This window comes from Stegastes partitus, unplaced genomic scaffold (assembly GCF_000690725.1).
Source record: "Stegastes partitus isolate 25-593 unplaced genomic scaffold, Stegastes_partitus-1.0.2 Scaffold533, whole genome shotgun sequence".
In the NCBI taxonomy this organism is placed as follows: domain Eukaryota; kingdom Metazoa; phylum Chordata; class Actinopteri; family Pomacentridae; genus Stegastes; species Stegastes partitus.
The window spans coordinates 340497-357885 of NW_007578264.1; the positions used below are offsets into that span (position 1 = coordinate 340497).

General features: G+C 41.4%; 1 protein-coding gene across 1 annotated transcript in view; it reads left to right on the plus strand.

Annotated features, from left to right (window-relative positions):
• The window catches only part of epha7 (eph receptor A7), a 104808-nt gene that overhangs the window by 76073 nt on the left and 11346 nt on the right, over nucleotides 1–17389 (plus strand). Inside the window, exons 9-21 of the mRNA XM_008287979.1 lie at nucleotides 751–806; nucleotides 3498–3623; nucleotides 4091–4276; nucleotides 4625–4686; nucleotides 4912–5121; nucleotides 5460–5475; nucleotides 7979–8087; nucleotides 10608–10663; nucleotides 13355–13480; nucleotides 13948–14133; nucleotides 14482–14543; nucleotides 14769–14978; nucleotides 16352–16501. Of these exons, the coding sequence (XP_008286201.1) occupies nucleotides 751–806; nucleotides 3498–3623; nucleotides 4091–4276; nucleotides 4625–4686; nucleotides 4912–5121; nucleotides 5460–5475; nucleotides 7979–8087; nucleotides 10608–10663; nucleotides 13355–13480; nucleotides 13948–14133; nucleotides 14482–14543; nucleotides 14769–14978; nucleotides 16352–16501 (1555 nt within the window). The remainder of the gene's footprint in view (nucleotides 1–750; nucleotides 807–3497; nucleotides 3624–4090; nucleotides 4277–4624; nucleotides 4687–4911; nucleotides 5122–5459; nucleotides 5476–7978; nucleotides 8088–10607; nucleotides 10664–13354; nucleotides 13481–13947; nucleotides 14134–14481; nucleotides 14544–14768; nucleotides 14979–16351; nucleotides 16502–17389) is intronic.

Genomic DNA, 17389 nt, shown 5'->3' on the forward strand with positions numbered 1-17389 from the left:
TGACATTACTTAGGCTCAGAAAGTCCCTTCGACATAGTTCATGCAATGTATAACTGAAACACTGACTTTCTCCAGCCTGCCTAGAACACATACAGTATGCTATCAGTCGCATCACATCTGATGGCAGTTCTGAGTCGCGTATTCAACTCATATTCTGAAGACAGCAGCGTGATAAGTCCACATTGAAACTAGAGACAGTAATCTGGCAGAAACATTTCAACTCACGGTGCACTTACTTGCTTTTTCGGAAGCTTAAAGTACTCGCAAATAACTAGACGAAGAAGGACGGGGTTGAAGGAAGTCAAAGCATGTAGCACGAACAGTGGAGACACGCTACCGACACGCGTGTTTTCATCTGTAAGTAAGTGCATGTCCATCATTTGCGGCTTATTTCACCTTCCCATGTCATCGCTTTTTTCAATTTGTGCTCAAAGACCAACCTTGTGCAGCAAATCACCTGCTTGAGGGAACCTTCAACACGTTAATATTACAGATTAATATTACAAGACATGTTGAACAGTCCTTTACAGTGCATGTATTATTTGATATGTTACATGATTAGAGACTTGAGCTACTTTTCCCCGGGTCTCGGCTGCTGGGCTCACAGTTCCTGCTGCTCAGCTGGGGTTTCTTAAGAGATTTGTCATGCACGGCATTAGTTGCCGCATTAAAATTCTTGTAATTTAGGGGCGTTTATTTCCTCTGCACAATCAGTTGATTCTGCCACTCTCTTCCTCTCCCCCCGTGCAGGCACTGCGGGTACAGCAAAGCTGATCAGGAGGGAGATGAGGAGCTCTACTTCCAGTGTGAGTGCCTGCATTCATCAGCCCAAACACACACATACAGTATGAACTGTACATGCACACGTGTATAGACGTCTCTATCGCTTCACACTGCAAAGAAACGGCGCTTTAAACCCTATTAGCACCCGCAGGCTTGTCTGTTTTATTCCCGTTTGAGACGAAGCCAGTCTCTAGCAGGCCAACATCTGCTCCTGATTGGCTAGAATCCGTGTGTGGAGATGAAGAAGTCAGGAAACTAGAAACACATGCATGTGACAGCTTCAAGTGATGGGGTAAAAGGCTGACCAGTGTATAAAGAAAGAGTTCTTTTAAAAAAAAACGGAACCATGCTTAAGTCAGATGGTTTTTTTAGCGGGTGACAGATTTTCTGGTGAGTACACAGTTCGTTCTATCATTCTTCTATCAGTAAGAGCTATTTCTTTTTCTCTCTCTCTCTTTTCTTAACTGATATACCACACCTAATGATGCCCCAGGAGATACAGCTGCAGACAGCTTCCCCAAGTGGAGCCGTAATGATCCACACTGTAGGCAAACTGCTGATTTGGAAACAAAGGGTCAGGGGTGTCACAAAGTGCACGACTAGAGCCGAGGCAGCACCGGTGAGCCCAGGTTGGCTGCTGCTAAGTATCTGACAGATCCACCTCAGCAGCTCACAAGTCCCACCTGCTTGAAAAAAAAAAAAACCCAAACTGGAAGAAAATACAAACAAGGGTAGTGTCGGGATTTAATGGAGGGATCCGCCGCACAATATCAAATGACGAGAGGCTGCCAGGGTGACAGAAGCTAGATAGCGTGCAAATCCAACATGTAGACCCAATTTGTCTGCCATGTAGGGGCGAGGAAGTCGTGATAAGACATCTCCTATCAGATCCGCTGACATCTTGGATGGACGAAGCAATTATGGGAGCAAGTGGAGGGAAATCTGGGCTCCCCCTCGTCGGAGCACAATGCATTTGTTGTATTTCTTGGTCAGCGTGCCTTTTCTGTACATGCAGAGCGTCCCTCCAACTGGATGTGCTCGCTGCTCTGTTGTGTTGTTTCAGTGTTTATCCAGAGTGTTATGACTGTACCAACTCATTAAATTTTAAAGTTGACAGTTTATGTTGTTATCGGTGGATTTTTAAAATGCATCGCGTAATAGCCCCCACGAGTGGTCTGTTAACGTAATAGTGCATAATGTTGTAATTTGCTCTTAATTTAGAGCACCGCACATAACAGTCACCCCTACCCCATCGCTGGCCTTCTTCTAACCTTGTTTGTTTTCCTTATTTTCTACAAACTGTTTCCATCTCATGGATATTCATGAATGGTTCCCATATCATTGTTGTTGGAGATTGCGCCAACTTAATTTTTTTTTTTCTTTTTAACGAAGTCCCACATCTCTCGCCTGAGGCATCAGTCTGTAACAAAAGAAGGCTGCAGCAGAGTTTCACACAAAACCTCATTTAGCTTCATTCAGAAGTGTTTTCTATAAGGGAAAATGTTGCATTTGCATCTGTCCTTTACCAGCTTATCGCTCTTTCTTTCATGTTCACTCCCAGTTTTTGCATATACCTGCTCATTGTCATCTGTAAATCAAAATGCAGATTGAACAACTGTTTTTTTTTTTTTTTAAGCCCTGAGTGGTGTCTCCTCCAACAATCAGACAGAAAGTGATGAGCAGAAATGCTGCGAGAATGTTGGAGGGATGGAGTACTTTAAAATATCAGAATTAAAAAGTATATATATTAATGTTATTTCAACTGTATTGATGGTTTAAAAGATATTCAGAGGTAGACAACCTTCATACAGCCTGACAGGCAAATCTCAGGGCAGAAAAACAAAAGTCATGTAGGTACTTTATGTGGAACTAAATATTTTATAGCATTGAAACATTACATTTTGAGATCCATTTATCTGATTTTGTGTAGTTTTAATGCACCTCCTTGACATTTCCACAATTCAATTTCAAGTGGTGCACTATAGTCAAAGCATTAAGGTTGATTTTTAAGTTGTTGTTGTTGTTGTTTTTTAATTGAGTAAGTCACCGACAGAGCATGGGTCTGAAAAGAAAAGATTGGAAACACTGGAACTTTTGTCCAAAATTCATTATAGAGTTTGGAATACATTCATTGAAATAATAATAAGCAGTGGCAGAACTTGAAATTGCCTTCTAAAAATTTCAAAGAGAAAAATTCAAACCATCTAAAATCTGACAAATGGTTTTCATAGTAAAATATTTCAAGGCTAGAAAACTGTAGCTTAAAAAATTCTTTGCTTACATAAAAAAAAAAAAAAAGTAATTAATGTTGTGAGCACAATGTAATAATATTCATCAGTGTGGGACAGAGGGATTTAAAGATGCAAATCAAACTGAAAGTGAAATTAAAGGGAACAGCCCTCCTTCTCTGGAATGATGTCATAGAATGAACCGACACAGCTGGTTTCAGGGTTTTTTCACTGGGGTAGTCTCAGTCGCATGGAGGTGAAAGGTGACCGACAGCCTCAAAAAAGCCCCACGCACGGGTTATTCAAATCTTTGCCTCCCTCTCTGTGCTGAATTTCCCCGTGTGAAAACCCTTTTTGACACCGGCCGCTGAGTGTTCAGCAATTCCCTCTGAATCACTGGTCTTAGTAATCGTTTGCCTGTCAAGCGCCCGCTGGTGCGCAGTGTGCATATTTAATCGTAACAGTAATCCTCTTACCTTTCTACAGTCAAATTTCCAGGCACCAAAACCTACATTGACCCTGAAACCTACGAGGACCCAAACAGGGCTGTCCATCAATTTGCCAAGGAGCTGGACGCCTCCTGCATTAAAATCGAGCGGGTTATTGGAGCAGGTGAGCCCATCCTGTGTCTCTCAGCTCTTTGTGTTTAGTCAATCCGTGCTCTCATATATCACGCTGACAGGCAAATATTTACACCTTGAATAAGGGACACAGCTTCATGCATCGTATATTGATAGAGCAATTCGGAAGAGGAGAAAAAGTTCATTGCAATTAATGTGTGGGCCGCGTCTCGTGGAGGCAGTCACGGAGAAGATACCCACAGTTGAAAAATTGCTGCCACATGAGTTTTACAGAAGCGGTCAATGACAGTATCTATGCATCTCCAGCATGTCTTATTATAGGTCTTGGTTACACTCCCCTGAGTATAACAAGATGTCGCACTCCAATTTGTATTCCAGCACAGCACAGCTGCTTTGTCTCAAAATACACTAATAAATTTGTCATCGCGAAGCGCTTGATGTTTTCTTTTTTATACACCCACCAGCCCCCTCATTCATGAGCTGTTTCATCCCACACAGGAGAGTTCGGGGAGGTGTGCAGCGGCCGGCTGAAGCTTCCCGGAAAGCGGGACGTGTCGGTCGCCATCAAGACGCTGAAAGTGGGCTACACGGAGAAGCAGAGGCGGGACTTCCTGTGCGAAGCCAGCATCATGGGACAGTTCGACCATCCCAATGTGGTTCATCTGGAGGGAGTTGTGACAAGAGGTAAACAGTGTCCAAAATCTCAAATCTGAACTCGGTATCGTCAGAGTATATTTAGCTTTCGGGAGGGGGTGCAGTTAGAGTGACATTATATCTGATTAAATTAGCCGCATTCCCTGTTTAACATTTTCTCATTTAGACACTGTAATAAAAGGAGCAGATGGTAACTTTTAATTAAAAGCCAATGAAACACACAGCTAAAAATAACTTGGAAGCGGTTTTGGCGCGCTGGTTTATTGTGAAGCATTTTGTAAGCAAATAAAATTTAGGTATTAATTAATCATCTCCTTTTTTGTCCATTTTTCTCTCTCTCTCTCTCTTCTTCTTCTTCTTCTTTTTTTTTTTCTGCAGGAAAACCGGTCATGATTGTCATCGAGTACATGGAGAACGGCTCATTAGATGGTTTCCTCAGGGTAAGTATCACCTTCGAAGCGCAGGAGGCTCAAAGCGGCATCTTTTTCGAACTTTTCTTTTTTGCTCGAAAGTGTCCCAGAGAGCAGGGAGTCTGCAGTAGGATCTGTGTAGCGCATAAATATCATAAATCTTGTGCTGGAGCTGCTGCAGTGCTGGTGACCTACATTTCCCTCATGGTCAGTGAAGATGGCTGACCTGCCTGTGTTTTTCTCTGTACCCAACAGAAACACGATGGTCAGTTCACAGTCATCCAGTTGGTGGGGATGCTGCGGGGCATAGCAGCGGGAATGAGATATCTCTCCGATATGGGATACGTCCATCGAGATCTGGCTGCGCGAAACATCCTTGTCAACAGCAATCTCGTATGTAAAGTGTCTGACTTCGGCCTGTCAAGGGTGATAGACGACGATCCCGAGGCTGTCTACACAACAACTGTGAGTCAATTAAAGTGCTCGCTCTCTCTCTCTCTCTCTACCAGGAGCCTTGTCTGAATTCTCTAATCAAGTCACTGCCGGTGCATGAAAATAGAGCAGAAGCACGAGTGCACGGCCAAGTAGTCTTCGCCGTTTTTTAATACGTGAGACAAGCTGTGTTCTTGCACAACTTTCTTGTGAGACAGACTTTACAAAAGGCTTCATAAGCTGTAAGTAAGTCTCTAATACAGGCAATTAATCATCTAGTAGTGCCTTATAGATAAATTATAAGCCCTTAATAGGAACCCTTGTGTCGCCAGGTATTGAGAAATCCCTTTGTCTGGTTATTATGTCTGTAGGAAAAGTGGCTAAGAGGTCATTTAGGGAAAATGTTGATGACAAATACACTGTTTTTGGTAATTGGCCTTTATCCGTCGTCAAATTCATAGCATAAAACAACCAGGTTACAACTTGGACCAGTCACAAACTTTAAATCTTCAGTAATTAATGAAGTAAAAATGTTTTTAAAATTAATAAAAATGGGAATAGAAAAGCAAAAAAACTTAATTTTACTCAAAAAGAGAAGTTTGATTATGCTGAAAAAGGACTAATAACTGTCCCAGACTCATATTCAAACTGGAAATATCCACATAATAGAAATAAATAATACAAAAAAACATTGTGATTTAATAAAGACAAGGACAATAAGACTCAATTGCTGGAGTAATGGCTGAATATTTAGTGTTAATTTTCGTTGTTTTTTTTNGGGCATCATATTAGAAAGCAGAATTTTCCTCTTTTTGCTAATTTGAACAAAAACTAAACATATAGCAGATGAGCTCTCACATCAGATTGCAGTATATTGCACAAGTGTTCCTAATAAAGTGCTCTGTGAGTGTATATAAGCTTATGAGGAGTGTAAACGGCAGCACAACACTGAATACAGAAAAGTGAGCAATGTAGATGCTTCATAAAACCGAATAATACACGTATAAAGTACATTTTGGTGATGGCTATTTTGCATGAATATACATTATTTATGCAGTCAAGATGGAAAAAAGTAAAAAAATAAAAATAAAAAAAAAACACATCTCTTTTTTCCATACTCATCATCTGGAAATCATCTGGAATCACTTTTTGTCCAGCTTGGTTTTTCATTGATATTGTGCCAATATACAATCAGTGCAAACAGTTTATTTTGCACATGCGATGCTAATCTCAAACAAAAGTCATCTGTAAGTGAAATCTGATGGAGATTCGACGCAGCTGTAAAAGCGCTGATGAACTGGGTGTAATATGACAAAAGTAGTAAAACGGAGAGAATTTGCACCTGTCCAATCACATTTTACACGACAAGCTCACTTAAGGCTGCGTGACTCCAAATGCAGGAGTTTGAACCGAAGCAGTATATCAGCACAGATTTTATTTTATTTTATTTTTTTTTTTAACTCAACAATTTATGCACAACCTGTTAATGTGTCCAGCTACTGTAGTAATAGCCCAGGGAAATTATTTGCTTTCAAGCAAAGCAAACACAAATTGCTTTGACTTTATGCTGACAACACGTCATGGGAAAAATCACTAAGCACAAGGACAAGCTACTGTAGTGTCATGAGGATAAACTCATTTAAATCTAATCAGTTACATTAGCTCCAGCCCTGAGTCTCACGGTGCCTTGTTGTGAGCCTTGCTGAGGGATGATGCTGCTGCGAAGGGGGTTATGGATCTGAAGCATCTTTAGATATTGTGAACATGGACAGACGTGAGGTTTGGCCACAATTCATGTCTTTTAAATTCCACTCTCTGCTTTCAAATTTCCATAAACAAAGCCAATTTTTTTTTCCTTTTTTTTGTAAATAGGAATAACCTAGGGGTTTATTAATGCTTGATACATATAATGTAAAAGCTACTTTATTGAACAGTTGCACCTGCTGCTTCCATACTTCTATTTATTCAGAATTTTAGCATTCTTTAAGTATCCAACTACCTGTAAGTCACCTATCCGTTTTCTCCTCCTCAGTTTAGAACCCCACGATCCGACCCGCCCACGCAAAAACCGCGCTCGCATCCAACGTTCCCGCACAAAAGGGCACATTAATTACTCACACCATATGCAGAGTGTGTCCTGTAACAAGGTTAGAAGCTTGTAGTCCAGTCAAAGCGTCCTTGACCGGCACGGGGAACCGCCGGCCTCCTCCGTGACAGCCTCAAGAGGGAGACCTGCAAGTGTGTAATATGACAGTCGAGTGCTCTTACTTCCCTTCCCAAAAATAGACGATTGGTAATATCGAAGCTTGATTGAGTAACAGCTGAGGGAATGTCGGCACATTTTTTAGCTCCCCCCCTCCTTCCCTCTGCTCTTGTCAGACGGTATAGTATTTCTCAGCATTTATACAGTGCAGATCCACTTGATTTAAAATGCATGAATTTTCTCCCACCCTCCTCTCCTCTCCCCTCATACACCACTCACGTTGACTTTACACACGGCAAGCCGTTCTTCGGAGCGATCGGCAGTTTGTCAATGCAAACAGTCTGAGCACTGTGAGAGCTCTGAATGGGAAACAATTCAACCTGAATGTGTCTTTGTTTGAGATGAAGGGCATCGCCGTCGCCGTCTGGGACTATTAAGCCCACTTTCTGAAACAGTAGAGCCGTGTGTATAAGGACGGCTCAAAAATAGAAGCGTCCCTCCTCCACTCCTCTCTCTCGGAGGAGAAGGGGTTGGGTGAGGGAGGAAGAGGGTTATCAATCTCCACGCCGCTCATTGGGCTCGATTACTGTATGTCCTGCAGATCTTTGATGTGCTGAAGTTCACGCAGAGCTTTTTTTTTTTCCTCTCTCTCTCTCTCTCTCTTGTCTTTTCTGTCCATGTCATCAGCCGCGATCGTCTCCAGCGAGCAGAACCCCGTCATCATCATCGCGGTGGTGGCTGTGGCGGGGACCATCATCCTGGTGTTCATGGTGTTCGGCTTCATCATCGGGAGAAGGTACGCTCTCGCGGGCCCCATTGACTCTCCGCTCCTGTGAGTCTGCGCTTGTCAATTAGCCTTTCTGTCACTCACAGGCCTCCACGTCTGTGGAGTCGTCACACGCGCACACACGTGCACTCATCATCTCGTGGCATGCTGTGCTAATGGGTTGTGATGCATCACCCCCCCCCCAACAATTTTTTATTATTTTTTTTTCAAAGCCATTTCTGCAGAGCCATAATGAGACAAGTACTCCAGCGTGAGAAAGCTTTGGCTCTGCATTCCTGTGTTTTGAGTGTGTAAGATCCCGGGCGCAGGACAAAGCATGGCGCTGATTTTTTATTTTAGTTTTTTTTCTACCACCACAAAGCACCCGGCCCGTTGTCAAATAGTACCATTTCCTCGCACGTTTCATCTGTGTTTTCATCTGCATGAAAGGAATTTCATCCAGACTTGCTTTTCATGATAGATTCAGCGCAACAGTGTTATTTTAAACCTTGGTATATCTTGTGTCTGAAATCGCCCTCCTTCTTTTCTAAGGTATAGATCCAAAGAGACTTTCACTTTGCAGTGTTATCAATTAAAGATCAAGTAAAAGCAGGTGCAAAAAGCCACTTCTAATGCAAACTAGTTCTTCAGAAGTCACAATACCCATTAACTGCTTCTTAATTTAGATGTTTTAGCCCCTTAAACTTTTCAGATTTCAACCAAACGGACTTTATATGTACCAAGTAAAGTTTCAGAAACAATCCAATGAATATTTTTTAGCACGTAACTTCATTCAAAGTGCATTTAAAGTGAGACAATAAAACACTTTAAATCACACCAGCAGTCACAATGAGCGCCCTTTGCCTTTGAAACAGTTTGTCAAGCTACTTGCCAGATAGGTTGTTCCAGCATTGTGGAGACCTTGTTACAGTTCATCTGTGGATTTAGTCTGTCTCAGTGTATCTTAACGTAATCCCAGACGGACTCCACGATGTTGAGATCACGGATCTGCGGGGGCTGCACCACCTGTTGCAGGACTACTCGCTCTTCTAGTTGCTGAAGATAGTTTTTTTTATGACTCTAGTTGGATGTTTGGACTTGTTGTCTGCTGCAGAATGAATTTTGGATCATGTAATGTGATGGAAACATCTAAAGAGCTTCAATCTTTTGTACAGTGCTGCATGTCTACATAATTGTCCATCTGGGCTCCGGTGTAGTTCACAGCTAGCTCTGTGGTAGCATTACGTGTCCTGTTTGCATCACATTTGATGCAAACAAGCTTTAAGCGCAGGCATCCCAAATGGAAAGTTTCTGTTTTGTTTGTTTTTTTTCATTCTGAAAACTCTGATTTTGGGTTTTCCTATAGTGATATCCTCATTTAACACAGCAGACCTGGTAAATGAAACATCATTGTAGGTTTACATCACAGCCATCAGTTTGACTTATTTCAGTTTTGCTTCCGAAAACCACTTTTTAAACATTGTTTTAAAGCATCCTGAAATCTGTGATTGGCTGTTTTAAACAAAACGGCTCATTTGAAGTCATAGTTAACGCATAAATTCTCATTAAGGCTTGTGCCGTGGACTTTTTTTTTTTTTTTCACCCAAGAACCAGATGATGATTCCAAAAGTTGGACGCGAGTTTCATGCCTCTCCAAAGCCTTCGCGTTCTCAAACCGTCAGCTACAAAACACAGTCTGTGCACAAAATAAATTGGGACTTTTACTTTGGGATGCTTAAAATAGCTCCCTCAACTTCTGTACTCTTAAAGAAACAATAGGAGCTTTTACGGTTCATTTTGTGACATTACTTAGGCTCAGAAAGTCCCTTCGACATAGTTCATGCAATGTATAACTGAAACACTGACTTTCTCCAGCCTGCCTAGAACACATACAGTATGCTATCAGTCGCATCACATCTGATGGCAGTTCTGAGTCGCGTATTCAACTCATATTCTGAAGACAGCAGCGTGATAAGTCCACATTGAAACTAGAGACAGTAATCTGGCAGAAACATTTCAACTCACGGTGCACTTACTTGCTTTTTCGGAAGCTTAAAGTACTCGCAAATAACTAGACGAAGAAGGACGGGGTTGAAGGAAGTCAAAGCATGTAGCACGAACAGTGGAGACACGCTACCGACACGCGTGTTTTCATCTGTAAGTAAGTGCATGTCCATCATTTGCGGCTTATTTCACCTTCCCATGTCATCGCTTTTTTCAATTTGTGCTCAAAGACCAACCTTGTGCAGCAAATCACCTGCTTGAGGGAACCTTCAACACGTTAATATTACAGATTAATATTACAAGACATGTTGAACAGTCCTTTACAGTGCATGTATTATTTGATATGTTACATGATTAGAGACTTGAGCTACTTTTCCCCGGGTCTCGGCTGCTGGGCTCACAGTTCCTGCTGCTCAGCTGGGGTTTCTTAAGAGATTTGTCATGCACGGCATTAGTTGCCGCATTAAAATTCTTGTAATTTAGGGGCGTTTATTTCCTCTGCACAATCAGTTGATTCTGCCACTCTCTTCCTCTCCCCCCGTGCAGGCACTGCGGGTACAGCAAAGCTGATCAGGAGGGAGATGAGGAGCTCTACTTCCAGTGTGAGTGCCTGCATTCATCAGCCCAAACACACACATACAGTATGAACTGTACATGCACACGTGTATAGACGTCTCTATCGCTTCACACTGCAAAGAAACGGCGCTTTAAACCCTATTAGCACCCGCAGGCTTGTCTGTTTTATTCCCGTTTGAGACGAAGCCAGTCTCTAGCAGGCCAACATCTGCTCCTGATTGGCTAGAATCCGTGTGTGGAGATGAAGAAGTCAGGAAACTAGAAACACATGCATGTGACAGCTTCAAGTGATGGGGTAAAAGGCTGACCAGTGTATAAAGAAAGAGTTCTTTTAAAAAAAAACGGAACCATGCTTAAGTCAGATGGTTTTTTTAGCGGGTGACAGATTTTCTGGTGAGTACACAGTTCGTTCTATCATTCTTCTATCAGTAAGAGCTATTTCTTTTTCTCTCTCTCTCTTTTCTTAACTGATATACCACACCTAATGATGCCCCAGGAGATACAGCTGCAGACAGCTTCCCCAAGTGGAGCCGTAATGATCCACACTGTAGGCAAACTGCTGATTTGGAAACAAAGGGTCAGGGGTGTCACAAAGTGCACGACTAGAGCCGAGGCAGCACCGGTGAGCCCAGGTTGGCTGCTGCTAAGTATCTGACAGATCCACCTCAGCAGCTCACAAGTCCCACCTGCTTGAAAAAAAAAAAAAACCCAAACTGGAAGAAAATACAAACAAGGGTAGTGTCGGGATTTAATGGAGGGATCCGCCGCACAATATCAAATGACGAGAGGCTGCCAGGGTGACAGAAGCTAGATAGCGTGCAAATCCAACATGTAGACCCAATTTGTCTGCCATGTAGGGGCGAGGAAGTCGTGATAAGACATCTCCTATCAGATCCGCTGACATCTTGGATGGACGAAGCAATTATGGGAGCAAGTGGAGGGAAATCTGGGCTCCCCCTCGTCGGAGCACAATGCATTTGTTGTATTTCTTGGTCAGCGTGCCTTTTCTGTACATGCAGAGCGTCCCTCCAACTGGATGTGCTCGCTGCTCTGTTGTGTTGTTTCAGTGTTTATCCAGAGTGTTATGACTGTACCAACTCATTAAATTTTAAAGTTGACAGTTTATGTTGTTATCGGTGGATTTTTAAAATGCATCGCGTAATAGCCCCCACGAGTGGTCTGTTAACGTAATAGTGCATAATGTTGTAATTTGCTCTTAATTTAGAGCACCGCACATAACAGTCACCCCTACCCCATCGCTGGCCTTCTTCTAACCTTGTTTGTTTTCCTTATTTTCTACAAACTGTTTCCATCTCATGGATATTCATGAATGGTTCCCATATCATTGTTGTTGGAGATTGCGCCAACTTAATTTTTTTTTTTCTTTTTAACGAAGTCCCACATCTCTCGCCTGAGGCATCAGTCTGTAACAAAAGAAGGCTGCAGCAGAGTTTCACACAAAACCTCATTTAGCTTCATTCAGAAGTGTTTTCTATAAGGGAAAATGTTGCATTTGCATCTGTCCTTTACCAGCTTATCGCTCTTTCTTTCATGTTCACTCCCAGTTTTTGCATATACCTGCTCATTGTCATCTGTAAATCAAAATGCAGATTGAACAACTGTTTTTTTTTTTTTTTAAGCCCTGAGTGGTGTCTCCTCCAACAATCAGACAGAAAGTGATGAGCAGAAATGCTGCGAGAATGTTGGAGGGATGGAGTACTTTAAAATATCAGAATTAAAAAGTATATATATTAATGTTATTTCAACTGTATTGATGGTTTAAAAGATATTCAGAGGTAGACAACCTTCATACAGCCTGACAGGCAAATCTCAGGGCAGAAAAACAAAAGTCATGTAGGTACTTTATGTGGAACTAAATATTTTATAGCATTGAAACATTACATTTTGAGATCCATTTATCTGATTTTGTGTAGTTTTAATGCACCTCCTTGACATTTCCACAATTCAATTTCAAGTGGTGCACTATAGTCAAAGCATTAAGGTTGATTTTTAAGTTGTTGTTGTTGTTGTTTTTTAATTGAGTAAGTCACCGACAGAGCATGGGTCTGAAAAGAAAAGATTGGAAACACTGGAACTTTTGTCCAAAATTCATTATAGAGTTTGGAATACATTCATTGAAATAATAATAAGCAGTGGCAGAACTTGAAATTGCCTTCTAAAAATTTCAAAGAGAAAAATTCAAACCATCTAAAATCTGACAAATGGTTTTCATAGTAAAATATTTCAAGGCTAGAAAACTGTAGCTTAAAAAATTCTTTGCTTACATAAAAAAAAAAAAAAAGTAATTAATGTTGTGAGCACAATGTAATAATGTTCATCAGTGTGGGACAGAGGGATTTAAAGATGCAAATCAAACTGAAAGTGAAATTAAAGGGAACTGCCCTCCTTCTCTGGAATGATGTCATAGAATGAACCGACACAGCTGGTTTCAGGGTTTTTCACCGGGGTAGTCTCAGTCGCATGGAGGTGAAAGGTGACCGACAGCCTCAAAAAAGCCCCACGCACGGGTTATTCAAATCTTTGCCTCCCTCTCTGTGCTGAATTTCCCCGTGTGAAAACCCTTTTTGACACCGGCCGCTGAGTGTTCAGCAATTCCCTCTGAATCACTGGTCTTAGTAATCGTTTGCCTGTCAAGCGCCCGCTGGTGCGCAGTGTGCATATTTAATCGTAACAGTAATCCTCTTACCTTTCTACAGTCAAATTTCCAGGCACCAAAACCTACATTGACCCTGAAACCTACGAGGACCCAAACAGGGCTGTCCATCAATTTGCCAAGGAGCTGGACGCCTCCTGCATTAAAATCGAGCGGGTTATTGGAGCAGGTGAGCCCATCCTGTGTCTCTCAGCTCTTTGTGTTTAGTCAATCCGTGCTCTCATATATCACGCTGACAGGCAAATATTTACACCTTGAATAAGGGACACAGCTTCATGCATCGTATATTGATAGAGCAATTCGGAAGAGGAGAAAAAGTTCATTGCAATTAATGTGTGGGCCGCGTCTCGTGGAGGCAGTCACGGAGAAGATACCCACAGTTGAAAAATTGCTGCCACATGAGTTTTACAGAAGCGGTCAATGACAGTATCTATGCATCTCCAGCATGTCTTATTATAGGTCTTGGTTACACTCCCCTGAGTATAACAAGATGTCGCACTCCAATTTGTATTCCAGCACAGCACAGCTGCTTTGTCTCAAAATACACTAATAAATTTGTCATCGCGAAGCGCTTGATGTTTTCTTTTTTATACACCCACCAGCCCCCTCATTCATGAGCTGTTTCATCCCACACAGGAGAGTTCGGGGAGGTGTGCAGCGGCCGGCTGAAGCTTCCCGGAAAGCGGGACGTGTCGGTCGCCATCAAGACGCTGAAAGTGGGCTACACGGAGAAGCAGAGGCGGGACTTCCTGTGCGAAGCCAGCATCATGGGACAGTTCGACCATCCCAATGTGGTTCATCTGGAGGGAGTTGTGACAAGAGGTAAACAGTGTCCAAAATCTCAAATCTGAACTCGGTATCGTCAGAGTATATTTAGCTTTCGGGAGGGGGTGCAGTTAGAGTGACATTATATCTGATTAAATTAGCCGCATTCCCTGTTTAACATTTTCTCATTTAGACACTGTAATAAAAGGAGCAGATGGTAACTTTTAATTAAAAGCCAATGAAACACACAGCTAAAAATAACTTGGAAGCGGTTTTGGCGCGCTGGTTTATTGTGAAGCATTTTGTAAGCAAATAAAATTTAGGTATTAATTAATCATCTCCTTTTTTGTCCATTTTTCTCTCTCTCTCTCTCTTCTTCTTCTTCTTCTTTTTTTTTTTCTGCAGGAAAACCGGTCATGATTGTCATCGAGTACATGGAGAACGGCTCATTAGATGGTTTCCTCAGGGTAAGTATCACCTTCGAAGCGCAGGAGGCTCAAAGCGGCATCTTTTTCGAACTTTTCTTTTTTGCTCGAAAGTGTCCCAGAGAGCAGGGAGTCTGCAGTAGGATCTGTGTAGCGCATAAATATCATAAATCTTGTGCTGGAGCTGCTGCAGTGCTGGTGACCTACATTTCCCTCATGGTCAGTGAAGATGGCTGACCTGCCTGTGTTTTTCTCTGTACCCAACAGAAACACGATGGTCAGTTCACAGTCATCCAGTTGGTGGGGATGCTGCGGGGCATAGCAGCGGGAATGAGATATCTCTCCGATATGGGATACGTCCATCGAGATCTGGCTGCGCGAAACATCCTTGTCAACAGCAATCTCGTATGTAAAGTGTCTGACTTCGGCCTGTCAAGGGTGATAGACGACGATCCCGAGGCTGTCTACACAACAACTGTGAGTCAATTAAAGTGCTCGCTCTCTCTCTCTCTCTCTACCAGGAGCCTTGTCTGAATTCTCTAATCAAGTCACTGCCGGTGCATGAAAATAGAGCAGAAGCACGAGTGCACGGCCAAGTAGTCTTCGCCGTTTTTTAATACGTGAGACAAGCTGTGTTCTTGCACAACTTTCTTGTGAGACAGACTTTACAAAAGGCTTCATAAGCTGTAAGTAAGTCTCTAATACAGGCAATTAATCATCTAGTAGTGCCTTATAGATAAATTATAAGCCCTTAATAGGAACCCTTGTGTCGCCAGGTATTGAGAAATCCCTTTGTCTGGTTATTATGTCTGTAGGAAAAGTGGCTAAGAGGTCATTTAGGGAAAATGTTGATGACAAATACACTGTTTTTGGTAATTGGCCTTTATCCGTCGTCAAATTCATAGCATAAAACAACCAGGTTACAACTTGGACCAGTCACAAACTTTAAATCTTCAGTAATTAATGAAGTAAAAATGTTTTTAAAATTAATAAAAATGGGAATAGAAAAGCAAAAAAACTTAATTTTACTCAAAAAGAGAAGTTTGATTATGCTGAAAAAGGACTAATAACTGTCCCAGACTCATATTCAAACTGGAAATATCCACATAATAGAAATAAATAATACAAAAAAACATTGTGATTTAATAAAGACAAGGACAATAAGACTCAATTGCTGGAGTAATGGCTGAATATTTAGTGTTAATTTTCGTTGTTTTTTTTTTGGTAAATTGTTAATTCGGGATTCATGAATGTGAGGAATATCTAAAGCTGTGATTTTTTTTCCCACTAATGTGTGGTAGAATAAATAACCGACTGATTCACTGATAATGAAGATATCAGTTGACTGCAGCTCGACTAATACTACCCAAAAGAGTCTTGAGGATAAGATCGGTCCACTTTGTCAATGTACCTCCACATGCAGATGCAAGAAATGCAAGACTAATGGACACAGTTGTTGAGTTTATTGCTTTCTAATAAGCAATTAAGTCTGCATTAAGTCAGTAACAATAATCCGTCAAGTCTGCAGCTGTAAATGGTAATACGCTGTTAATGAATGCACTTTGGTAGAGGTGCTCTGTAGCAAAAGCTGAACACCAGCCAATGGGATTTTTCACAACCTGCTCTCATACAGCATTGATAAATGATTTATTGATTACAGTTAAAGCCATTACTACTTATGAACCGGCCTGTTAGAACTCGTTCTTTCTGCTGAAGTTTGTGGGATGCTTGTCGTTTGTTTGTCTTCTAACCCTGTGTGAAATTCTCTCTAATTGATGTTTTAGGGGAAGATGCAGGATATAATGAATTTGATCTTTACTCCAGCCACTGACCTGCATTTTACTGAACAGGGTGGCAAAATACCCGTCCGATGGACCGCACCGGAAGCCATCCAGTATCGTAAATTCACCTCTGCGAGTGATGTGTGGAGTTATGGCATTGTCATGTGGGAGGTCATGTCCTATGGGGAACGGCCTTACTGGGACATGTCCAATCAAGATGTGAGTTACTATCAAATATAAAGTCATTACCTGGATAACACAGTTTGTCATTCTGCTGACGGAATACCTAATAAAGAAAGATCATAATATTCTACAAAGTCTGATGTAATAGAGCTTTACATGTGGAAAAACTGATTCAGTTCTCCAATTTGGGAACAGTTGCTACAGTATTTTCTGTATTAGTAGTTATTTTTTCTGCATGCGTTCACCTTTTTTCTAAAGACAAAATTCTCATCTAGTTTAAGAATCAAGAATCTGGCCACTTTTCAGTTTTGCTTAATTTTTTAAAACTCATTTATTTAGCAAAATGTCAAATATTTTGGAGTTTTAGTTTCACAAATGTAAGATTTTGTAGATTTCCTCTGCTTTATGTTATTACAAAGTCGATATGTTTGCGTTTTAAAATGCTTGAACAAACTGGGCATTGGGGCCACTTCGTAGACTAAGATAATAATGATAGATAATGAAAGATCATCATAGCAAACCAGTGTTTGTACTGTGGAGACTTGCAGTCAGGGTCTCAGCTGAGAATTACTATTTAACTAACTATGATGTGAAGCAGGCCCTGAATTGTGAGAATGTAATATTCTACTTCGATCCATCCCTAATTATGCCCTAATGAAGTCTTCTCACTAAAACATAGGAAATCACAGACAAAATTCCCAGTTTGTGGTTCTTTTTTTGAGGTTTTATTTTATTTTTTTTTACAAGACCCTCATGAGAGCAGCTCGGCGGGGACGGTAACCTTGGGCTTAATTAGTTCAAGAAGTCTTGCTATAATCATGGCGTTTGAAGGAGAAACAAGCCTGAAGTGGGACATGCATTAAAATGAAGTCCTGAGAACATGGATTTGGCGGCGCTATTAATATGAATAACGAAGAGTGGAAA